The sequence below is a fragment of the Panthera onca genome, chromosome A1 (assembly GCF_046562875.1).
Source record: "Panthera onca isolate mPanOnc1 chromosome A1, mPanOnc1 haplotype 2, whole genome shotgun sequence".
Lineage (NCBI taxonomy): Eukaryota > Metazoa > Chordata > Mammalia > Carnivora > Felidae > Panthera > Panthera onca.
Genome location: NC_138339.1, coordinates 238,246,173 through 238,272,922, shown reverse-complemented (window position 1 = coordinate 238,272,922; position 26,750 = coordinate 238,246,173). Strand labels below are relative to the sequence as shown.

At 41.2% G+C, this 26,750-nt stretch overlaps 1 protein-coding gene across 1 annotated transcript in view; it reads right to left on the bottom strand.

Moving 5' to 3' along the window:
• The window catches only part of MICU2 (mitochondrial calcium uptake 2), a 141,409-nt gene that overhangs the window by 75,487 nt on the left and 39,172 nt on the right, over positions 1-26,750 (bottom strand). The window contains exons 3-4 of the mRNA XM_060637551.2: positions 3,261-3,292; positions 3,070-3,145 (exon numbers count right to left, since the gene is read on the bottom strand). Coding sequence (XP_060493534.1) covers positions 3,070-3,145; positions 3,261-3,292 — 108 coding nt within the window. The remainder of the gene's footprint in view (positions 1-3,069; positions 3,146-3,260; positions 3,293-26,750) is intronic.

Here is a 26,750-nt window from a genome sequence, read left to right as displayed (position 1 = left end):
CGACTTGAATACATAGGAGAGTAAAGCTAAAGGCTATTTAGGAAGTGCTTTTACTCCCCGTCTATGACTTTGGGCAGGTTACGTAACCTCTTTGCGCCTCAATTAACTCATCTAGAACACGGGAGTATGAAACGAAGGTACCTTCCTCAAAGGAACGTTGAGGACTGAACACGGTAATACGTGTAGAGGGCTACGCATACGATGTGATACGTAGGAAGCCTTCAGTAAATATTTCCGGTATTCAAGTTGTTACTGAGCATGTGCATTTGTTTGGAAGCACTTCGGGCACCGCACCGCCAGGCCGCTCCCCTGGGTGAGCCCCCGACCGACCACCCCTTCTCAGGCCGCTTAAAGGGCTCCTCCTCTTCTGCCCGTTCATTAAACTGACCTGATCTATCTCGGGGCCTCTTCTCCCCTCAGTGCTTCCTACGTGGTCACATCTGCCACCGTGGCTTCCAGTGCCATTTTCGATGATGATAAGAAAATCTGAACGCCTTATGTCCTAAACTGGACTCATTCTCTGCCCCCCCCACCCCCCACCCCCTTCGCTCTTTCTCCTACGATCCACGTATCCTGGCGAATGGCGCAATCATTCGCCTAAACCAGAAATCTGGGCATCGGACATGTTTCCTTCTTCTTCCTCCCTCTCATATCCAGTCAGTCATTAAGGCCCATCGCTCGATCACCAAAGATCACCAAAATATCTGGCAAATCTACACTCTTCTCTTCATTTCCATTCCCTCCTCTCCAGCATACAACCTCTTACCCTATTGCAAACCCTCCTCATTGCTTCTTCTGCTCCCTCGTCACTCCATTCACTAGCCAGCTGCCAGAGTGATTGCTCTCATCTGTCACTTGCTTACTTTAAACTCAAGGGCAGCCCACAGTTCTTAGGATGAGGGCTAAACTCTTTAACACACCCTCTACAGGTACCTAAGATTGAGGTTCTGCCTACCTCTCGGCCGACCTCCAACTGCCCTCGGCAGCTTCACACCCCTCCGAAATGGCGCCTGTCCTCTGTGTTTACACATCTGCATGCTGGTCTATGCTTCATCTCTCCCGACTCAACCAGTCTCCCACTCCTCTACTCCTACCCAAACTTTCTTACTGCGCCCTGAAATTCTCTCCGCAGTAAACATCTTTCACCTCTTCATTCACCGTATGCGTGGTCTTGCCTTATCTGAAACCTGGATCTCCGCTAAGGACTTCTGAAAGGGAGGTTACTCATTTTTTCCCGCCTCACTGCTAATTCTGGACCTTTTTTCTTCTAACCTCTTGACAAAAATTTCTGTTCTTCTGAGGCAAATGTCATCCGGCTGGGCCACTGTCTGTTTTCCCTTTCAGCGGTCATCTACCAAAGTGCCGTCTCCCCATCTCTCAGTCGCCCAAGGCTTTAGTAGCTGGTTCATGGTCCATCTCTCCGATCACACTCTCTCACATCCTTGAGAACTAATTCTTGAGATTCGAATTCCAGGACTATACCTAGAACCCCGAAATCACCCAGAACCGTTTCACCTCTGAAATTGTAAACCTCGGCACCTTACTCGTTGACTGCCAGCTCTGTTCTGCTCTGGGACTCCTACTAGAGCTGGCTTTCAACCTCACTGGCAGATCTCACTTCCCTGTTCCACTTTCTTCTTTTCATTTCCCCTTTCCTTTCTTTTGCAATTCGACTTTCTTCTCTATTATCTTGCTCAGATTCCATGGCTCATTACTTAAAACCTCTTTCCCCTCAACATCCTGAATTCCCTAGCCTGTGACCCTTCTCCTACCCATTCACTCAGCAAAATCCTAACTCTAATACAGCTGCCCAACATTTCGACTCCTACCTGTAGCCGGCAGGAGAATCGTCCCATCACTGCACTGACTCGTGATTATTCTTTCATGACCGACGCTATCTTCCGTCGGTCCCTTGAGCTCCCTTCTTCGATCCCTTGAGGTTTCCTAGGACTCTCTGGTTGCGTCTCTTTCCTAATCACAGAAGCTACCTTGAACCTTCTTTCTGCACACGTCCTACTTTATAAAAACAATCAAAGCTATCCAAAACAACCTGCTTCAGGTTCTTGCCACTGAATTTGCAAAATCTGCATGAAACACCCACCTGTATACATCCTTTCTTACTGGTGCAATGGAAAAGCTGTGCACCCTGTGGAATGCTGATCCTCCCATTGGTGCTCTGAAGACAATCCCTTCTCTCCCATTTTCCAGGAGTCTGTCCCACTCATACTTCCTTTCTCTCATTTCCTATCTCTCCCTCTCATCAACAGGAAACGTGCTCAAGTCTCTTGGTCTAACATGAACCAACATTCCCTTGGTCTGTCTCCGTCCCCAGCTACTGCCCTCTAATTCCTTTTGATCACACCCAGGTCTCTCAAGTGGTCTGAACTTAATTTTCTCTTCCCCTAACACTTTCTCCTCTTGGCTTCTGTGTTAACATTAGCTTGATTCTCTTTCGCTTCTTTGATCGCTCTGCCCTAGTCTCTTTCTTGGGCACGGCTTCCTCTTCTACTGCCTTAAATGGTGGTATTCCTCTGGATCTCTCTGAGGCCTTCTCTTCTCACTTTAGATACCCGGCCCCGTTCCTCCTCCCCAGACTTTAATTAAAATTGTAATCGCTCAGAGAGTTTGAGAAAATTATTTCTTACTTGATGAGTATTTTATTATTTAAAAACATTAAAGAACATGGTATTAAAACATTTTCTATGTAGATTCTCTACTGTATGCAGACCTCACAACTTAATTCCTTAATAATACCCCGGTTAAATAAAACATATAAATAGAAAATTTTTTTAATAATTCTTTTTCTTTTTTCATGTTTATTTGTTTTTGAGAGAGAGAGAGAGAGAGAGAGAGAGAGCGAGCATGAGTAGGGAAGGGGCAGAGAGAGAGAGGAAGACACAGAATCTGAAGCAGGCTCCAGGCTCCGAGCTGTCACCACAGAGCCTGACGTGGGGCTTGAACTCATGAACCGTGAGCTCATGACTTGAGCCAAAGTCAGGCACTCAATCAACTGAGCCACCCAGGCACCCCAAACACATAAACAGAAATTTAACAACAAATCAAAATTACCTTTATCGCCAAGGTCTCTAAAAAAGGTTGATCCACGACAAGCTGGTTGGGTTCCTGCCAGTATATCCTCGATATCCTTTGAATACACATTAAAATCTTTAAGTTTAACTTATAAAAGTACATTTTCTATGTCACCAAAAAACAAATGAAAAGAAATAAAGAAAGAACTTTCTCCCACACATACTACTTACCTTTTTGGTCAGCTTCTTCACTGAAGTTTTACCTATAGCAAAAAAGAAACATTATTTAGTATCCATATTACTTGGTAAAACTCAACTTCCACTAACAAAGAAAATCATTTAAAAGACAAAATAAACAACTAAATATTTGTTAAAAAAAAAAAAAACTTGTCAATTTTGCTAATATCCTTATATCAAAGTTGTGAGCCGAGGAATTCTAAGTCTAAACACAAAGATACGTGGGTTCTTGTAAGACCTAGTTTTCAATTTCACTCACCCTACTTCAGACACGTAAAATCTTATCACCATTTTTATACTTCTCTTAGTTGTCTGTATCATAAATTCTTGCCAAGATGATTTAAAAATTCTTTTTGCTTTCGCTGATTAAAAACATACACATTTATGTTTTAGAAAGCTACCTTTTTGAACCCCGAAAAGTTCTTTAAAGTTTACAGCTCTTCAGTCAATTTAAAAGTCTAGCCAACATGACTATCCATTCTAAAGTAATGTTATTTTTAACAGTTTCCATTTGGATAACAGAGAATTAAAATTCTTGGGGCCCCTATGTGGCTCAGTTGGTTGAGCATCTGGCTCCTGATTTCAGCTCAAGTCATAATCCCAGGGACGTGGGACTGAGCTCCGAGTTGGGGGCTCCATGCTCCAAGCGTGGAGCCTGCTTAAGATTCTCTCTCTTTCCCTCTCTTCTTCTGCCCCTCTCCTCTGCTCTCTCTCTCTAAAATTAAACAAACAAACAAAAAAAACCCAAAAATTCTTTCAGGTGTTTAGCCATCTTTTTTACTGCTCACAGCATTTTCCTCTGACCCACTATAATTCTAAAGCAATCAGTTGCTTCTTTTGTTGAGACTTATTCTGATGACAGCCTCAAGTCACTTATCCATCTGGAATACTGAAAAATGTTCTCCAGTACTTTGTTTCCCGCATAAGCCATGTGCATCACAAACTCCCCCTTCTGCTCTCAAGATTATCTTATCTATGAGGTTCCCTCAGTATAATGAAACGGTCTATGAAAGTTTAGGTGACGGGTTAAAAAAATAAATATTTTTACACGTGCCTTTTCTGTAGCGTGGGATGCTTAATTTGGACTATAAATCTACCGGGGATGAATTCTATCATTTGGCATTAATAAACCATCAAGATTTTAGCTTTGCACTATTAATAAAGACAGTAGCTGTGAATATGACGGTCTCATTTTTAGAAACATCTATGACCATGTTTATAAAATTAGATGTTACTATTCTGGGATAATTTTAAACTATTATGTGTTACCCAATGACAAAGAACCCTAGATTCTAATATTAGGTGCTAATATACCATTAGATTATCAAATAGACAAAACTTATCATTTAATTTACAAACCTAAGGGTTTGTGTGAATGTGTGGTAATACAATGCCGATAACAAACCCCAGAAAACTATGTAATACGTGTATTTTATCTGCCTCTGCTATATTCTATTAAAAAAAGAAATTGATCATGATTCACTTACCTTATATTGTTTTTAAAGTCATATTCACATTTATTCATTACTATGGGCAGTTTTATTTTTAGACAATTAAGGTTAGTCCCCAAAAAGACTAATCCTCGTACCCAACTGAAAATGTATTCTAGGAAGTAATAAATGACAATCTTGAAGGTGACAATATGGGTGGTTTCTAAGTAATAAAACTATGTCTAAAGGGTCTTATATTTGCTTCATAGCTAGATTTTTTTTTTTTTTGGTCTTTTAAAATCTTTGTTGTTAAAAAAATGCTCTACTTGAAACCAAGTGAGGAAAGAAGGTAGCATTTGCTTCCCTGCATCTAGAAGTCTTGATGTCAACAGCTAAGTCAGTAAAATTCAGTACTAGATGGAAAAATACAACAATAAAGTCATGAACCAATTGATAATATATTGGTAATATAACACCAGAATCACAGGTAAGAACTAAATTCTAAAACCTTATCAAGGCAGATTCCATCTCTGTCCTTTCCTTAATGTAGCCCAGTGATTAGCATTTAAATATTTATTGAATGAGTAACTGAATAAGAATTAGAAGATTCCAGAATGTCTTCTTATTCAGATCCTTGCCTTTCAGTGGTTAATAAATTATAATCCTCATTTTACAAATAAGACAAATAAGGCCTACTGATGTGCAAGAGGAATTAGGTCACAATATGGGCAATGAAGGGTTTCTCACCCAGGGTTTTCAAAATCTGGTGTTAGATGCCTTGAGCGCTATTAAAGTAGTAATTGGGAACCTGTGGACCACTCTCAACATGTCAGGAAATTTCACAGAACTGAATGATTAAGCATGAGGTGGCTAGAGAAGCAACACTGGCTATTTCGTGTGGATTACAAGTTCTGCTTGGTATTTGAATAGGCATTTGATTATACAAAATGGAGAAACCATGTACCTAATGAACATCTCTCGTAAAAAAACATTTTTTAATGGAATCAATAATTAGAAAATGACATGTTAGCTGCCAAAAAGGGATCGCTCTCTTACATCAAACTCATTTTTAGATTAAAAAAAAAAAAAAAAAAAAAAAGTCACAGCTACCGGGGGTGAATGCCTAATCTCTTTTGTTTCCTCTTTCTCCAACTTAATAAACTTTTCCTTGAGTAAGAGAAGGGGTTGTGGTGCTTCAAACCCAGAACGCTCTGGCAGGTCTCTCCAGCAGGGGGATGTCTCACCCAGGTACGCCCCCTTGTGTACCACTTGTTCATATGCTGTACCAACGAGGAGACCGGAGATCAAAACAAGAGGTCCGTGGTCTGATCTGTAGTATGATGAGCCATGACCTTTATTCTTCTGACAGCAATTATAACATCAGGACATATTTATTAAATAAACCCAAATATATTTGGACACATTTTTCTATTTAAGAATAAGGAATAAAACCCATCTGTAAATAATCTAATTTTCCTTCAGGTTTTTCTGATTTTTTTTTTTTTTTTGGATCTGTTTTTTGGAGGGAGGGGAAAATTCCTGCGTTTCTTTCTTTAATTATTTCTACCTTCACACACATAAAAAACCCAGCCTTACTATATCATCGCTATTCCATATATACTCCTGTAGTCATATATGGAAATAACAGAATGGGGGAAAACAGCAACAAAGGTAGATCTAGAGTTGAGACTGTGATGTTTTATTAAATGAGCATGAAGCGTGGAAAATACATTGTGGCTTTTCTTGGCAGGGGAAAGCATAGATCTTGAAGATCTATGAAGCACCGTGATGGAATTCTGGCTCAGGAAGTAGAATGTTTTTAAAGGTCTCCACTTCTCCTAGAGCTTCCACCATGTGGCTTTCACCGTTTACAGAGGATTTCTGAAGTAAAACTAGGGAACAAGCACATCTTGTTACAGGCAAACAGCCATTTTAATACTTAAAGTAAGTAAAACTGCATTCATACACACTAAGTACCGTCAGTGGTCAAACGCTAGCCAAAGTAGCGTTATTTGATGATTGTAACTGTAAAACATTATTAACGGTATCTAATTCCATTTCATTTTGCTGGAAGTAAGTGGGCTTTCGACACATAGAAATTAGACAACAGAGACACTGCCATCGTACCTTTTGCATGAATATATGGAACACCTTGGCATCGATGTTAGAATCAGTACATGGCAGGACTAGTTACTCCAACACTCGCTTGAATCCAATCACGGCTAATATGGAAACCGAGGCAGAAAATGACACACTAGCAAAACAACTAAACTTCCCAATATCAGCAATAAAAGTGAAAACTGGAGGAAAAAAAGGAGGGCCAATTAAATGGCGTCATTTCCCTTCAACAGAGCACGTGGCTTGCTTACTTCTGCTGGAATAAATACAGGAATAGATACCCTCTGGTTGGTATTTCTTCTAGAGGGAGACAAATGGTGATCTCCTGAGAGGTCTAAAATTGGCCTACTTGTCAACTTTGCCAAACTGCTCTTCAAATACATTTAAATTGGTTTTGAAGGGAAAAAAAGGTGACTCTTTTTTTGCAACCTCAAGTAGTGTGAAATAATAAGAACTACATTATAAACAGCAAATTATTTAATTCCAGTTTAAAAGCTGATGTAGGGGCAGCTGGGTGGCTCAGTCGGTTGAGCGTCCCACGTCGGCTCAGGTCATGATCTCACCGTTCGTGGGTTCGAGCCCCGCTCCGGGCTCTGTGCTGACAGCTCGGAGCCTGGAGCCTGCTTCCCATTCTGTGTCTCCTTCTTTCTCTGCCCCTCCCCCTCTTGTGCTCTGTCTCTCTTCCTCTCAAAAATAAATAAATAAACATAAAAAAAAAACTTTAAAAAAAAGCTGATGTAAAGGGGGAAATACAGCAGCTAAGAAACTAAAGGGGAGAGGGGAATATATGGAAAGCTTCTCCAAATAAGAAATGCTGACGTTAACATCTGAAGGATTAGCATGAATCAGCTCAGTACTGACGCCCGGAGAGTTGGGAGCTCTAGGAACAGGGAGGAGAGCCTGCCAGTCACTTCTATCGTGATGAGGAGGGAGGAGAGGGGCAGGGTCATGCAAGTAGTTTTGGTGGCAGGAAGCCGGCAACTGCTCTCTGAAGACTTTGATCTTCTCTTTGAGTAAGTGACCAGGTAGTTTGCTAGAACTCGTAGGAAAAAGTGTAAGAAACAGCATGTGTGCATCAGAGATTGCAAGAAGAAAGAAAAGCAACAGACTTTTGTATGGGGAGGCTATATCCTGTGACCCTAAGTCACTTATTTTAGTAGTTTTATTTGTAATTGCTTTTGTAATTGTCTACGTAGATAATCATGTCTCTGAACAAAGACAGCGTTAGCTCTTCCTTTTAAACCTGTAGGTCTCCTTTCTTTTTCTGGCCTTTCGGCACCGGCTAGGACTTCCGGTACAGTGTTGAATACGAGTGGCGGAGTGGACGGCCTTGCCTCGTTCTTGACCTTTGGGGCAAAGCGGTCAACCCTTCACCATTAAAAGTGATCGTAGCAACTGGCTTCATGTCCATATGGCATTTGGGGATCTAGCCTCAAAAGCGCCATACTGTCACTTCCACACATGTTCTGTGAATTGAGGCAAGGGGAGGGGACACAGGCTCCACCTCTTGATGGCAAAGCTGTGGAAGACCATATGGGAACAGAAATACTGTTGCAGCCATTTTTGGAAATACAATCTGCCACAGCATCTTGACCAATTTATCACCTATGTGCAATCTGGGCTGTGTTCTTCACTAAAGGAAATTCTATCCAGTCTTCTCATACCCTCTGGTAAGTCCTGAGCACTCTTAGCCCCACTCACCTCTCCACTGAAACTTTAATACTGAAGACAGTCTATTACCCAGACTCTCAGGCTGTAAATTCCACTAACACAATAGCACTATCTGTTTTATTCACCGCTATATCCCAACATCCAACACAGTGCTTGTGGGCTTTAAACCTGTTCTTCTCACACGGGAAAATGCACACTCACTGGTTGGGGGTGAGTTGGTGATGAGCCAGGGGGCATGGAGGTCTCAAGTTACTTGCCATCATGCAGTCTGACAACTAAGGGAATCCTCATTGGGCTCCATTTTAGCTGTGCATGTGTTTATAAGAAAGCGCAGGGTAGAAATGTTTATGTGTGTAGAGCAACCAATTGGAAAAAATTTGGTACTTTTGTATAGTGTTCGAATGCTGTTAGAGTAGATTACACTTAGAGCCCTGGTCTACACAGGTACTGACCTCATGTTTAACTGGAAGAATGAGAATGAGACTTCTTTTCTAAGTGAGTCTCAGAAGCCTAACACAGCAGTTATTTTTTGGAAAATGAATTTATCATCAATCTGTGCTTTTAAAACGTTTCATCATATAAAAACCAAGCTACTTCCTATGAATCAATTCACTTTTCTACTAGAATTGCACTAGATGGATGCTTTGATTTACATGTCTGTTAGACCCACAAGGAGTTCTCTGGTATTAAAAAAGCACGTAGGGTCTTGTGTTTATTATTTTAGTGTCTCCATTTATGTTTTATTTTAAAAAATATTTATTTGAGAGACTCGATGTGTGTGCACACGCTCAGGGGAGGGGCAGAGAGAGAGAATCCCAAGCAGGGTCCGTGCTGTCAGCACAGAGCCTGACGTGGGTCTTGATCCCATGAAGATCATGACTTGAGCTGAAAGCAAGAGCTGGTTTAAAACCAAATGAGCCACCCAAGTGCCCCTCCATTTACGTTTTCTAAACTTTAATAATTTTAATATTAATACTTAAATTTTTTTTTTTCAACATTTATTTATCACTGAGAGAGAGAGAGAGAGAGAGACAGAGAGACAGAGAGACAGAGCATGAGATGGGAGGGGCAGAGAGAGGGGGAGACACAGAATCCAAAGCACGCTCCAGGCTCCGAGCTGTCAGCACAGAACCCTACGCGGGGCTCAAACCCACGAACCATGAGATCATGGCCTGAGCTGAAGTCGGACGCTTAACCGACTGAACCGCCCAGGTGCCCCAATATTAATACCTTCAATTGGGTACTAGGATTGCATTTTACACATGTATTTTGTAAACCTTTATTATGATATATTTCATATGCCACAAAATCCATCCATTTAGGCCGCACAGTTCGACGGTTTTGTGTACGCACAGAGTTGTATAGTCATCAACCACCACAATCTAATTTCAGAACATGACATCACCCGAAAACAATGCAAAACCACTGGCAGTCACTGCTCCGCCCCCATTCCTAGGCAACCACCAATCTACTTTCCGTCCCTACAGATCTGCCTATTCTGGACATCTCATAAAAATGGATCATACGAAACGTGGCCTTTTGTGGTTGTCTTCTTCAATTTAGCATAACGTTCCCTAAGTTCATGCACGTTGTAGCAGCTTTATCAGTACTTCACTTTTTTCAAAGAGCTGGATGATACTCCACTGTATGAATATGCTATATTTTGTGGATCCATTCATCTGTTGGTAGGCATTTAGTTTGTTTCTGGTTTTTGGCTACTGTGAATAATGTTGCTATGAACATTCATGGACAAGTTTTTGTGTAGAGGCACATTTTTACTTCTTGGATGGTACACCTAGGAGTGGAACTGCTGGGTCATACGGTAACTCTATGTTTAACATTTTGAGGAACCGCTGAATTGTTTTCCAAAGTTCTACCGGTTCACATTCCCATAAGCAATATGTTAAGGTTCTAATTTCACCACATCCTTGTCAACGCTTTTTATTGCCTGTCAAAGACTGGTATTTAAACACAAGAAATTTGAAGCGTAAACTTGAAACTAAGGGAAATTTGGAATATCCTGAAATCATAATGGACTATGTCAACAATGAATGCACATGGGTTTGAACTGTGAATGTATGTTCTCTTCCTTATGATTTTCTTAACATTTTCTTTTCTCTACTTTACTTTTTTTTTAAGAATGCAGTGTATAATATGTGTAACATACAAAATATATGTTATTAAACTGTTTATATTATCAGTAAGGCTATTAGTAGTTGAGTTACTGGGGAGTCACAAGCTCTATGTGGATTTCTGACTGCATGGGGGTATGCACCCCAATCCCTATATTGTTCAAGGATCAATTATACTAGCAAAGACCTACTTCAAATACAACTAATAAACTGAAACTAAGGGTAAGCTGTAGTCAATTTGAAAAGCATAAGATAGACCAAGAAGTTTTGTCTTCTAAACTAGCTGGCTCAGTGAGAAGAGCAAGTGATTCTTGGTCTTGGGGTCATGAGTTCGAGCCCCATGCTGGGTGTAGAGATTACTTAAAAATGAATAAGTATGTTAAAAAAAACCTCAGAAAATAAAATGTAGGTTCTATTAGTGGGGAGATGTGACTGAGCCTAAACCTTGTTGTCTCTTAAGAAAACCTGTAGAAACAACTATATAGAATTCTTTTTAGTCACCCAAGAGCATTTCAAAAAGCAATGATGAAACATTTCCGGAAGAACATCCCTACTTTTTTCACTGAAAATGAAAGAAGCTGGTGCAAAGACTTCTTTAGGGAAACGACCTTTTCAACAAATGGTGCTGGGACAACTGGATGGATACTCAAATGCAAACGGATGCATATGGACCCTACCTCTTACCATATACAAAGTTAACTCAATGGATCATAGATCTAAACAGAAGAACTAAAACTATACGAACTTTTACAAGAGGTGAAATTCTTCATGAACCCAGATTAGCTCACAGATTCTTTAACGGACACCTATAGCACAAGCAACCAAGGGGAGCCTGGGTGGCTCAGGCAGTTGTGTCGACTTCGGTTCAGGTCATGATCTCGCGGTTCGTGGGTTCGAGCCCCGCGTCGGACTCTGTGCTGACAGCTCGGAGCCTGGAGCCTGCTTCCCATTCTGTGTCTCCCTCTCTCTCTGTTCTTCCCCTGCTCATGTGCTCTCTCTCTCTCCCTCTCTCTCAAAAATAAATATTTAAAAATAATTTAAAAAACCAAACAAACAAGCAACTAAAGGAAAGAAAATGGATCAACTGGACTTCATCAAGATTAAGACCTTGTGTGTCAAAGGAGACTGTCAAAAAAGGGAAAAGACAGCATCCAGAACGGGAGAACATTACTGGAAATAATTTATCTGGTAACAGTCTAGTATTCAGAATATATAAAGAACTCTTACAACTCCATAATAAAAACCTAAATAAGCCCGGTAAAAATGGGTAAAAAATGTGAAGATATTTTTCCAAAGAAGATGTTCCAGTGGCCAACACGTACAAAAATAGATGCTCGATATGACCGTTCATCAGGAAAATGAAAATTGATACAAGATAACACTTCACGCGCACTAGGATGGCGATCATAAAAAAACAAACGTTGGAAAATAACAAGTTTGGGGGAGGGTGTAGAGAGATGGAACCCTCACACGCTGCTAGCGGGAATGTAGAAACGGTGCGGACCCTGGGGAAGAGTCTGGCCGTTCCTCAAAAAGCTCGACAGGATCACCACACGACCCAGCATTCCGCTCCTAAGTGTACACCCACGAGCAGTGGGAACACGTTCATACAAAAGCCTGCACGTGAATGTCAGGGAAGTGTCTGCTTATCTGCGGTAACCAAAAAGTTGAAACCACCACCAAATGACAGATGACAAAACAGGAACAGTATGTCCATAAGCTAGAATATGTTCAGCCGTTTAAGAAACGAAGTAATATATGCTATAACATAATGAGTCTTGAGAACATTATGCTAACTGAAAGAAGTCAGACACGAAAGGACAAATACCGTATGATTCCACTCATCAGAGGTATCCAGAATAAGCAAATTCACAGAGACAGAAAGTAGATCAGGAATATAACAAAGGTAAGGAGAGAGAGGGAGAAAGTGTTACTGATTGATCCCACAGCCCTATCCCAGACCTTCAGAATCAACATCATCAGGGGAGGCCGGAAAGAGCTTGACATTTTTAACAAGCGCCCCAAGTGAATGTATTATGAAGCAAGTTTGGAAAATCCTGTTATCGCATTTGATTAGAAAGAATGAAATTACACCTAATTTGATAGAGTTGAAAACGATCTCAGAGACTAGCCCCAAATCAATACCTATGATAGTGGCAAAAATAAAAACTATATATATATATTTTATTTTTTTTTAATGTTTATTTATCTTAGAGAGAGAGAGAGATCTCTTTGACAGAGCATGAGTGGGGGAAGGGCAGAGAGAGAGAGACCCCGAATCCGAAGCAGGCTGCAGGCTCTGAGCTGTCAGCACAGAGCCCTAGGCGGGGCTCGAACTCACAGACCGTGAGGTCATGACCTGAGCCGAAGTCAGACGCTCAACCGACTGAGCCATCCAGGTGCCCCAAGAACCATATATTTTAACTATAACCATTTTAAAATTTAAGATTCACTTGTGGAATTTCAAAAGTCCAAGATAAATACACAAAGACATGGGCTCACACAAGCAACCCTGGCACACGCACCACAATAAACTGCCAACAGGTTAAGCTGAATTTGGTTTATTTATTTATTTGCAAATAGTCTGTGTTGTAAGTATACACAAAGGCCCTCAATATATGGAGGTAAGGGAACAGTCCGGACCAGTATGGGGCAAGCTTCCTGTGGTATCTTTCTCCTACTGGCCTTATTCCTCTCTTCCCAGACACTCCCTGACATCTCTTCTGTGACTCCTTTTTGTTTACACTTGGCTTTCAGTAATAGAGGATTAAGCTGTGACTTTATTCTTAAGGGGATTTATATTATAAAAAGGCTTCTGGTTGTGGGAAAAAACTTTTTTAAGAATTAAGCTAAAATCAGTCCAACAAGTGGTGGAACAGATATTTTTTATGGGGTAGCGGCAGCACTGATTTCCCTCCAATATTATTACCAATAATTATTATAAACTGTAGCTGCATAAACAAGAGATACAAATATCTGCCTTCTCTTGGGAAAGAGTTCTCACAGTAAAATGCACTCTATTGCCTTAGCCCAGACACTTTTGGTTTTCCAAAGCTACATAAATTCATTAATGTTTGGTTTTCAGTTTTTAACCACTGAAACTTAAGCAGAGTCGCAACTAAAAATACTTATTGTGCCCCCCCCCCCCGTCCCAATTTTGGGAATAATGCTTATTGTAAAATCTTTAAAAGATATGGAAAAGAATGAAAGAATTAAAATCCTTCACACTCCGAGAACGCAGACACAACAACTGCCCCGATGCTTTGCATCTTCCCTAATAAGAGTAACAATTACAGGAAGTGGCCAAAATCTCAGCCCCCCACGGGCCAGAACTCAGTGCTCTACTTGTATCGCGTTACCGAATCTCCACCCTTGAAGGGAGGTGCTGCTGGCATTCCCGTTTCAGTGACGAGGCAATCGAGCCTGGGAGACCCACTACTTCCAGGGGGCAGGGGCAGCGTCCCAACTCCGCACGCATGCTCTCAAGTGTGCTGCTCTCTTTCCGTCTCGTATGCCGACTCCATCCATGCCTGGAGCCCCTGGGCCCTACGATCTGTTCGATGCCGCCACCGTTTCGTTGTTCCTTTTGCCCGCTGGTGTTGTAATTTCCCACCTGGCTCAGTTTCCACGTCCGACCGGTGCAATCATTTCCTTGCCTCTATTTCACGTTGTCACACGCTCTTGGCCGACCCCAACCCTGGTCAGAGCCGACTCCCTGCCTTTTCCGTCCCAACACTTGTCCAGGGAACATGGAGAAAAGTAACTACAATCACGTCGATTAGACTCACGTAAAATTCGTAAGTAGTGACCTCCACTGGGATTACAATAAGGCCATCGGCGACCATGCTACATTTCCCAATCCTTACGATCAAACCTGACTGTTTTAGAAGACTACTCTGGCAAATCTCCAACACCTCACCCCCCTCTTCACTCTCAGCCGATGACCTGGATTCTTAATTCACCGAGAAAGAGAAACAGAACTTGCACGAGCTCCCACCATGCAGCGTGCCTTTTCCAAGGCCAAGCTTCCGCGCTGTTATTAGTCTCTTTCCCCTCCTACTTTCTCAAAGACTTTGTCCTGGAAACTCTCTCTTTGCTGCACTGTCAAGTTTTCCTCTCTCATCTGTCAACGTATAAACTTTTGTTTTTCCTGTCTTAAAAAAATCCTCTCTTGATCTCACTTCCACCGCCATCTACTGCTTCAAACTTCTCTTTCCTTTTATGCCAAACCCCTCACCGTCTATTTTCGTTTTTTTCCACTTTCTCTTTTCCCATTCCCATCAAAAGCGACTCTAGCTAGGCTTCTCTTCACCCCACTGCACCAAAACTGCACCTATGAAAAGCCACCAATAAACCCTCATGTTGCCAAATCCAATGTTCCATCCATTCATTTACTTGTTTTTTAACTGAAGTATAGCTGGCAATCAACATTATATTAGTGTCACATGTACAACATGGTGACTCCACATTTAACACTTGACGAAATTCTGACCACAAAGGTAGCTACATCCTTCACCACACAAAGTCATTACAATATTTTATTTTCATAATTTTTCAATGTTTATTTATTTTTGAGAGAGAGACAGAGCATGAGTGGGCGAGGAGCAGAGAGAGGGGGAGACACAGAATCCGAAGCAGGCTCCAGGCTCCGAGCGGTCAGCACAGAGCCCGATGTGGGGCTTGAACTCAAGAGCCGTGCGATCATGACCTGAGCTGAAGTCAGACGCCCAACCGACTGAGCCCTCCAGGTGCCCCCACAATATTATTGACTCTATTCCCTATGCTGTGCTTTATATCCCCATGACCCATTTATTTGATAAGTCTGTACCTCTTAATCCCCCTCACCTATTTACTCATCCCACAACCCACCTCCCCTTTGGTAACCACCAGCTTGTTCTCTGTATGAGTCTGTTTCTCATAAGACTTTTTCTTTGTTCATTTGCTCTAAAATTTTTTTTTTAATGTTTGTTTATTCTTGAGAGAGAGTGTGCACATGTGAGCAGGGGAAGGGCACAGAGAGAAGGAGACACAGAATCCAAAACAGGCTCCAGGCTCTGAGCTGTCAGCACAGAGCCCGACGCGGGGCTTGAACTCATGAACTGCGAGATCATGACCTGAGCCAAAGTCAGATGCTAAACTGACTGAGCCACCCAGGCGCCCCTCACTTGTTTTGGTTTTTAGATTCCACATATAAGTGAAATCATTTGGTACTTGTCTTTCTCTGGCTTATGTCACTTAGCCTAACACCTTCTAGGTCCATCAATGTCGTAAGATTGCAAATTGCAAGCTTTCATTTTTTATGGCTAAGTAATATTCCACTGCCGTATAAAGATATATCATAGGCCCCCCCCCACCCACCCCGGGCCTTTTTTGAGTATAGTTGACACACAATGTTATGTTCGTTTCAAGTGTACCACATAGCGATTTGACAGGTTTACACGTTATGCTATGTTCCCAAGATACCCTGCATCACTATCCATTCATCCACTGATGGACATGTGGGTTGCTTCTGTATCCTGGCAGTTGTAAATGATGCTGCCACGAACACAGGGGTGCATATACTTTTTCAAATTGGTGTTTTCATTTTCTTCAGCTAAATATCCAGAAGTGAAATTACTGGATCATATGGGGTTTCTACTTTTCATGTTTTGAGTAACACCATACTGCTTTCCATAGTGGCTGTACCAGTTTGCATTCCTACCAATAGTGCACAAGGGATCCCTCTTCTCCACATCCTTGCCCACACTTACGTTTCTTACCTTTTTGACACTAACCATTCTGACAGGCCTAAGGTGCTATGTCACTGTGGTTTTGATTTGCATTTCTCTGGTGATTAGTGATGTTGAGCATCACATGTGTCTGTTGGCCGTGTGGTTTTCTTTTTTTTAAATGTCTATTCCGACCCTCGACCCATTTTTAAATCAGATTGGGCTTTTTGGTGTTGAGTTGTAGGAGATATTTATATATTTTGGATATTAACCTGTTATCAGATACATCATTTGCAAATATCTTCCCCATTCAGTAGGTTGTCTTTTCATTTTGTTGACGGTTTCCCTGCCATGCAAAAGCTTTTTAGTTTGCTGTGGTTCCAACTGTTCATTATTATTTTTGTTGTCTTTGCCTGAGGAGACAGATCCAAAACAATATTGTTAAGACCGATGTCCAAAAGTTTATCACCTATGTTTTCTTTTAGGAGTTTTATGGCTTCAGGTCTCACATTTAGGTCTTTAATCCATGTTAGTTAATCTCTTAGCTTTAAATAACACTAATTTACTGAAAAGTCTTAAATTTACACTTTTGGTTCAATTCTCTTTCGCGTGTATCTAACTGCTTACCCAATCTCTTCTCTTGTTAATGAACACCTGCTATATGTCAAGTACTTTTCTGGGCATTTGGTCTGTGTCACTGAGCACAAGAGACAAAAATCCCTGCTCACAGGGAACAGGCATTCTAGGGGTGGAAGACAGACAGTAAACCTAGAAAATAAGTAAATTAGATATAGTATACATTAGATCATGATAAGTGTTATGAGAAAAACCTGAACAAGGTAAGAGGGATTAAAAGTGCAGCAAGATGAATGGGTGTGTGTGCGTGTGTGTGTGTGTGAGACTACAGTTCTTCATTGAGAAGCCAATTTTAGCAAAAAGGGAAGGGATTAACGAAGAGATATCTGGACAATGTGTTGCAGGCAAAGGGAACATCCAGTGTAAAGGCCCTAGATGGGACACGTTTGTTGTGTCTGATGGGAAGCAAGGTGGCCGTGTGGCTGGAAAGGAGAGCTAAGAAGAGAATAACAGGAGTTTAAGGTCAGAGAGGTGATGGTGGTGGGCAGATAGCTTTATAAAATACTTTAATGTCATATTTAATTCAGTTCTGTGTATCTGTCTAACTTGGATTTATGAGAAACAGAAGGGCAGTAGATAGCATGCTCATGTCTAGTCTTTGGAGAAAGGGCTAAAAATTTATGTTGTAGGTCTTGAGGATTTGGACAGCCCCCTCCTTCACTGCTGTCTGGGCTGGCTTTTTAGCAAACTTTCCTATATTTCCATTGCAAAGCCTGCAAATGAGGTTAAAAAAGAAATTGCCAATCTTAGCACATCCTTCATCCACTTCTGTGCCTCCTGCCTTAGTTCGGTCAGCTAAATAAAAATGCAGCTCTGTCTGACTAAATGAATTGAAATAAAGTGTCCTAAACAAAATTTATAAGGTAGACAGATACTGTGCAACATTCCATATGTGCTATTATAACAGCATTTGTTCTAAGGCATTATATAAATATGTTAAAGAATCATATAATATGTAGGGGTGCCTGGACGGCTCAGTTGGTTAAGTGTCCGACTTCGGCTCAGGTCATGATCTCACGGCACCCGAGTTCGAACCCTGTGTTGTGCTCTGTGCTGACAGCTCAGAGCCTGGAGCCTGCTTTGTGTCTCTTCCGCTCTCTGCCCCTCCCCGACTCACACTCAGTCAGTCTCTCTCTCTGTCTCTCTCAAAAATAAACATTAAAAAAAGAATCATATAATAGGTATAAGATATACATTATATGATAACAGAACAATACATTCAATTAAGCATGCTGGCCATTAAGGCAAAAAGAAAAGTACGCTTGACCACAAAATTTTCATTTTCTAACATAACACAACGTTCTAACAGTATAAAGACATATTATGGTAATCGTAAACACATTTTCAGCAACGTTTTTAATTATGAAGATGCCAAAATTAATTCACTAAAATTATAATATATGAGGAATACACCAAGTATCATATTCTACTAAAACAAGCAGCCTGATCAAACTACCATGAGAAAAAGTCATATGAAATTTGGCTATTTTCTCCAAATAAAGCTTAAGTGAATTTCTCATGGCAGTATTGCTGCTTTGTTATAAACACAGCTTTATTATGAAACAGTTGGTTGTTAAGTTGCTTTGCATGACTAAGCAAAGAGCACAACACAGAGGAGAGACATAGGCACCAGCCAGAGCAACAAGGGCTCTGAGTGTTAAGCTAAAAGTTGTGGGAAATGCTAAATAATTTTAAGTGGGAGTGTAAAAGGATGAGTTGTTAGTACGGGGAAAAAAGAAGCCTAAACTGAAGGAAAGGCAGCCATTGCAATAATCCAGGGAGAAGTGCTGACAGCCTAAACTAAAGCAAAGGAAATAAGAAAAGGACAGACACAAGAGAAATTAAGGAGGCAGAATGAGCAGGTCTTGGTGATGGGCTGTATATAAAAATGAGAGAGATATAGGGGCGCCTGGGTGGCTCAGTCGGTTAAGTGGCCAACTTCAGCTCAGGTCATGATCTCGCGGTCCGTGAGTTCGAGCCCCGCGTCGGGCTCTGTGCTGACCGCTCAGAGCCTGGAGCCTGTTTCAGATTCTGTGTCTCCCTCTCTCTCTGATCCTCCCCCGTTCATGCTCTGTCTCTCTCTGTCTCAAAAATAAATACACGTTAAAAAAAATTAAAAAAAAAAAATGAGATATAGATGTCTGTGAAAACTCCCAAAAGACTGAGTGGCTCAGGGAGGTGATGAGGGTTGTGCCATCACAAAGAAGATACAGGGAAAGAAAAGATTTGATGGGAATTCAGGCTCAGACACGTTGATTTTCTTTTTTAAAAAATTATTTTTAGGGACGCCTGGGTGGCTCAGTCGGTTAAGCGGCCGACTTCGGCTCAGGTCATGATCTCACGGTCCGTGAGTTCGAGCCCCGCGTCGGGCTCTGTGCTGACAGCTCAGAGCCTGGAGCCTGTTTCAGATTCTGTGTCTCCCTCTCTCTCTGACCCTCCCCTGTTCATGCTCTGTCTCTATCTCAAAAATAAATAAACATTAAAAAAAAAAATTAAAAAAAAATTATTTTTATTTGTGAGAGAGAGGGAGAGAGGACATGTGCCTGCACATGCGATCTGCGGGGGCGGGGCAGAGGGAGTGGGGAGGCAGGGGGTGGGGGGAGAGAGAGGAGAGAGAGGAGAGAGAGGAGAGAGAGGAGAGAGAGGAGGGAGAGAGGACAGCAAGAGAGAGAGAGAGAGAATCCTGAGCAAGCTCCGCACTCAGTGCAGGGCCCAACGTGGGGCTCGATCTCACGAGCCACGAGATCATGACCTGAGCCGAAATCAAGAGTTGGATGAGCCACCCCGGTGCTCCAGACGTGCTGAGTTCCTAATGCCTGTGGGGATAACACCCAAGTGTCTAACGGACAGCCAAGATATGTGCTTCTGGTGGCCACCAGAGTTTGAGGCTAAAGCGAAAAATATCTAAAGGAACAGCCACTTAAACAGCTGAAGTCATGAGTGACAATAAGATCATTCAGGGATTATGCATAGAGTGACCAGAGCTAAGGGAGCACATGGGCATTTAAGAATCGATAGGTAGAAGAGTAGCCACAAAACCAGCTGAGAGGTAACGAACACATCTGTTAGAAAAAAACAAACAAACAGGAAATATGTGTTACAGGGAGAACAAAGTTTCGAGGAGGGAGTAAATGCTGCTCAAAGATTAAGAAGACTCAGAAAAAGCAGCCTTTGGTCTTGGCAATCTGGAGGTCGGTGGTAATGCTTAAAAGATAACATTCAGTGGAGAGGTTAGAGAGGAAGCCAGGCTGCGGGGCACCGAAGTGTACGTGAGCTGTAAAGCAAGGAGTATGGATGGCTGAAATCTGGCTGAGAAGACAAGAGCCAAAGAGAAGCGGAGATCACGTTCACGTTGGGGATTTTTCCGAGAGTAAACACACAGGACGACTTGTAAATTTCAGAGGAGGCAGTAGAGATTCAAAGAATGACAAAACTAGAGGAGATGCTGGGGGAATTAGTCTCAGCAGCGTGAGGAGCACACCAGCCTGAGGGTGTGTAAATGCCTTAGAGGGTCCAGGTGAAGCCAAAGAACGTAAATTTAGAGGCTCCAATCCTCACAGTCATGTGACTTTTCTCCCAAGAGGTCTTAGGTTTAACAAGAAAGACAAAGGAGAAAGATGTTTGAAAGCAAGCATTAGTGACTGACAAGATGACAAACCATGCAGCTACAGAAAAGGAAGAAGATCCAGAAGTGCTGAGGTCAAGAATAGGTGTTTTGGGTATGAGAAAGTGGGGCAGGTGGAGGGTCGCCAGAGACTGGGCCTCTGTGATCTGAAATTTCTAAACCGGAGCAATCCCAGGCAATGGGCATAGGATGTGAGCGAAAAGAGGCCAGGTCCCTGGAACTGAGAAGCTTACAGTTGTAAGGCTAAAGAAATTGAGTAGAAAATAGCAAGCTGGAATTCAATGTAAAGGAACCTAAATAAGGGAAAATGGTGTTTCAAGCACATAAACTAGTTCTCAAGGGAGCATGCTTTTATGGCATTTAGAGTCTGCAAAGGGGAATCAAAGACGGCACGGACCTGCCCCAAACCGAGCAAAGAATGTAGAGGCAGCATCGAACGTCCCCTTGAAAGAAGAGCAGGGAGGTGATTTCCACAAGCCCCATCAATTACTATCAGCAAAGTGTATTATTTGCACGAAGTCCCAAAAACTACGTCCCGGGCAAAAGTGAGTTTCAGATCTAATAAATCTCAGATTGTTTTGTTTCTTTCTGTTTATACGATGAAGATCATGGGTCACTGGGTTGGCTCTGCTTTTCCTTGTTTTTCTGTTCACCATGATCCGAAGGAATGCAACCAAGATTATTATCTTCTTATCCATGATGAAAAATGAAGATGAAGTACATCATATGCATAAAGGACGTATTATTTGGCCTGCAAATTACTGAATTCTTGATTTAGCTAAATGCCTTCTGATGAGTTTAATTGCATTCCAATGAATAATAAAAGTGCAAACACTCTTAAGAACCTAAATTGGTTAAATCAAGCACTGCATAAAAACAATGAAACAAAGAAAAAAGCCATGTAAACTTTGAACTTGATTAGAAGAATAGCATGGGTCTGTGGCTAAAATAAGGTAAAAGCAAAAACTGGATTCAACTGAAAGAAGATAAAAGGGAAGAAATTCTTTGATAACATTAAGCATAGAATAATAGTTGATGAGGAATAAAATACAAATGTTTAAGGAAAATCAAAGGAGTGAACCACTGAGTTAGGGGAAGAGAAAACAAATGCTAATACCTATTATTTACAAGTATATGATACATGAATACTTTGAGGATGATGATCCGTTTCTTACAACCTCTACTTGGAACACTTATATGAAAAAATGAACAAAAATTATAGTCTAGGAGACAGCATAGACATTTCTGATAACCAAGAGCTGTCTGGCTACAAAATATTTCTAGGTAATTCTTCCGTTATCTTTTGTTTTTTCCCATACTGTCTATCATCCCGCTGTTTTGTGTCTTTTAGAACCAAAATTTTCAGAAAAAGCAATCTGTATCTGCTGTTTTCCTTCCTTCTGATTCTGTTCACCTGCCCACCAGTCTCTTGAAACTGATCCACCAAAGGTCCTAATGGCTCATGCTAGTGACCAAATGCAATAGCCTCTTTCCAGTTATCATTCTACTGGACCTTTCTGGAACATCCACCCACACTCTTGACCAAATATTTTCTGACTTCTATGACACTACATTCTCACTGCTGGTTAATAGTCGTATTTTAAAATTCTCTGTAATTGCCTCTTCCTGTTTCACTTACCTTTTAAATGTCGATTTAAGAAGCATTTAAAACTTTTTCTCTTTTATACCCACAATATATTTTGCAGATGAATTAGAAAATGGTAAGAACAAGAAGAAAATATAAAAACTGACAGGGCCAGAAACTCAGCGTGTACTATTAGCAGCTGGTGATGCCCTTGCAGGCTGTGTTTTATGCTTTATGATGAAACCAGAAATGAGTAGCAGAAGGAAGACTAAAAAATTCAAATATTGTGGACATTAAGCAACACACCATTCAAATAACCAATGGGTCAAGGGAGCAATGACAAGGGAAATTAGAAAATACCTTGAGAAGAATGGAAATGAAAATCACCACATACTGAAACTTACAGGACACATTAAAACACTGCCTACGGTGTTGCTTTTGCTACAGAAACTTAAGTGGGTACTGGGGAGCAACCGGGTGGCTCAGTCGGTTAAGCGTCCGACTTCAGCTCAGGTCATGATCTCACGGTTTGTGGGTTCGAGCCCCGAGTCGGGTTCTGTGCTCACAGCTCAGAGCCTGGAGCCTGCTTCCCATTCTGCGTCTCCCTCTCTCTCCGCCCCTCTGCTGCTTGTGCTCTGTCTCTTTCTCTCAAAAATAAATAAACGTTAAAAAAATTTTTTTTCAATAAAAAAAAGTGGGTACTGAAGCCTCTATTATTGTTGAATTATCTATTTCTGTCTTAATGTCTACAGTTTTTCCTTCATGTATCTTGATATGCTCTTCTTACTAGGTGCACAGTTATATCTTGCTGGTGGATGGCCCTTTTCTCATTATAAAATGTTCCTATTTATTTCTGGTAACATTTTTTAAAGTCTATTTTATTTGATACTAGTAGAGCCACTCCAGCATACTTGTGGTCGTTTGTATATCTTTTCCCATCTTTTCACTTTCACTCCTTTTTCTTTTTCTTTTTTGCATCTAGACTGCGTCTGCCGTTAAGAGCAATTAGTTGGATGTTGTTTTTAAACCTAGTCTGACCACATGAAAAGATGTTCATCATCACTTACCATCAGGGAAATGCAAATGAAAACTACGATGAGCTATCACCTCCCACCTGTCGGAGGTGGCTAAAATCAGCAACACAAGAAACAACAGGTGTTGGCAAGGATGTGGCGAAAAAGGAACCCTCTTGCGCTGCTGACGGGAATGCAAACTGGTGCGGCCGATGCGGAAAACAGTACGGAGGTTCCTCAAAAAGCTAAAAATAGAACCATCTTACGACCCAGCAGTTGCACTATTGAGTATTTACCCAAAGAATACAAAAACACTAATTCAAAGGGATATATGCACCCTGTGTTTACTGCAGCACTATTGACAATAACTAAGATATGAAGAAGCCTAAGTGCCCATGGACTGATAAATGGATAAAGAAGATGTGTCCTATATATATACATACTAGATTATTATTTGGCCATGCTAAGTATGAAATCTTGCCATTTGCACTGATACGGATGGAGCTAGAGAGTATACATGCTAAGTGAAATAAGTCAGTTAGAGAAAGACAAATATCCTATGATTTCACTCCTATGTGGAATTTAAGAAACAAAATGAGCAAAGGGGGAAAAAAAGAGACAAATCAAGAAACAGACTTTTAATTATATGGAATAAACTGATGGTTACCGAAGGTGAGAGGAGTTGAGGGATGGGTTAAACAGGTGATGGGGATGAAGGAGGGCACTTGTACTGAGTACAGAACTGCCGAATCACTATATTGTACACCTGGAACTAATACAACACTGTATGTTAACTGGAATTTAAAAAATCTAGTCTGACGAATTCTGCCTTTTGATTGCATTGCTCGATCCATGCCCATCTGATGGTAGTACTCAAATAGCTGATTTATATCTACCATTTTACTTTGTGTTTTCTATGTGTGTTAAGCCTCGGACGTTGCTTCTCGGGGAGGCACAACTTCGGGTGTGCCCACAATCACTGGGATGACAACAGTTTTTGGCAGTTCTCCTGGTCCCTTTCCCTGACCGTATCACGGTGTTAAGCTCCACTAACTGTCAGCTAACTATTGTTTCTGAGAATGCCTGGGACACAGATTGCTTCGGACAATAATACAATCAAAATTGGGCTCCTTGAAGGCATGGTTCCCATGGTCAGTATTTAATATTTGTTATGGACCCAGGAGGGCTCCTTCTAGCTGCCTTTCTCTCATTCTTTTCTGCAAACTAGCCAGCCTACAGTTAAGCTTGTTATCTTCACTGAACCTATCAAAATCCTCTCAATTACCTTTCACCACACTCTTCCACCTGTTTTTTTTTAGAGCATCCTCAGGCTGAAGCTTCTCTCTGCTGTTTAAAATAAAGTCAGTTTCCTTGCAAAGAGATTAGGAACTATTTTTTTTTTTTTTTTACCACCTGCTTCTTCCCCCAGGCAATATCTTTGACCCAGGCCTCTAGAGCTGGGAGTAGGGCTCTGACACCTCTACTCCAAAAGGTGGGTGGTAGTAATCTCCAGTCTCAGTGTGGAAGCAATGCCTTGTGAGCTGGGAAAAGAGAAATCAAGGTTTCAATATTCTCAGTGGCACAGAGCCCAAGGCAGACTCTCAATTCTGTGAGTGAGGTCTGGGGGGGCAAGAAGGGAGCTCCGACCTCTGAACTGCACTTGCACAGAAGTGAGCCTTGGCAAGTAACTGAGGGCAGGCAGGATGAGAAATGCCGGTGTCCTGCTCAACCCTGGGAAGTGAGTCTTCTGCCTAGGAGCTGCGGGTAGAGGGAACCCTGTGTTCTTGGCTGCACCAGTCCGGAATGGAGTTTCGGCCTCAATGAGCTGAAAGGAGGGAGGGATCAGTCTTAGTTCAAACACTACAGCCCCTCATTTCTTATCCAATTTTAGCTGATTTTTTGAATATATGCTTCTCCACGTGCTGTATGGCCTTAAGAACATTTCTAGAGACTTTAAATGATATTTTAAAATATTTAATCAGTTTCAGTGGGAAGCAGGTCCATGGAGCTCCTCAGGTTGACACGATGGGAGCTGATCTCTTCAGTTTGTTCACTTACTACTAAATAAAATTCCACTGTATAAACACACGAACAGTGTATTTATCCATTCTCTAAATGATGGACATTTGGGTTGTTTCTAGCTTTTTTTGCTACTACTGCTGCTATGAGTATTCTTATACATATATTCTATACATGGGCAAGTGTTCCTGTTGGTTGTGCAGTATGTATACACAGAGGAAGGGGATTTTTAGATCAAAAGTTATGCCAACTTTACAAGGCAATGCCAAATTGTTTTCTAAAGCACCTGTTCCAGTCGATACTTATAACCAATAGGATATAAAAGTAAGGCCTTACTGATCTATATCCTCTATAGCCTTTGTTATTAAGAGACTTGACTGTTGAAAATCTAAAAGGTATAAACTTGTATCTTGTAGTCACTAATAAAGGTAAATATATGTTTAAGTTTATTGTTCTTGTATGTTTCCTCTTCTGTGAATGCCATTTGTTTCTTCTGCCCATTTTTTGATCAGGTTGTCTTTTTCTTATTGATTTGTAGATTTGTACATATTTTAAATATTCTTTGTCAGCGCCGTACATAAATGTTGCCAGTTGGTGGCTTGTCTTCAATTTTTCTAATGTGACTTTGGATAAACAGAAGTTCTAATTTTAATATAGTTGAATTTGTCAATCTCTTATGTTAGTCCTTTTTGTGTTTTAAGAAATGTTTTTCTAGCCCAAGGAGACAGATTTTTAAAATTATTTTTATAATTTAACAATTTTAAAATTATCTCCTTCCATATAGATTTATTGAATAGGTCCTCCTTTCCACACTGATTTACAATGCCCCTTCTATCATACATGAGCTCCACTTATGCCCATGTGTTTCTGGGCTCTATCCTGCTCCAATGACCAATCTGTCTATTCCTGTACCAATGCCACTTGATATTAATTACTATACCTTTATAATAAGTCGTAAGCTGGTAGGAGTGTCTTAGATAGTTCAGGCCTGTTGTTTTTCCATTCAAATTTTCAAATCAGCCTGTCATGATACATACACACACACACCCTACTGGGACTTAAAAAAAAAATTTTTTTTAATGTTTATTTATTTTTGAGAGAGTGTGAGCAGGAGAGGGGCAGAGAGAGACAGGGAGAGAGAAAGAGAATCCCCAGCAGGCTCCACGCTGTCAGCAGTGAGGCCGATGTGGGGCTCGAACTCACGAACTGTGAGGTCATGACCTGAGCCAAAGTCAGACATTTAACAGACTGAGCCACCGAGGCGTCCCACCCTATTGGGATTATTACTGGAATTACACCGAAATCTATAGGTTAGGGGTTACAAATTGGGGTCTATGGACCCAATTATGCTTGCAGAAATGTTTAGTTGTGTAGCAGGGTGTTTTACACAATTTTGAAATTTGAATGCTTCTTACAGCTGACCCCTTCTCCCCCACCACCATCATATTGTACGTTGATTCAATCTACATAATACTTTTCTGCCTGGTCCTACATGTTACTGAATTTGCCACTCAGTCTCACATACCATTCCTTCCAAGGATTCTCTT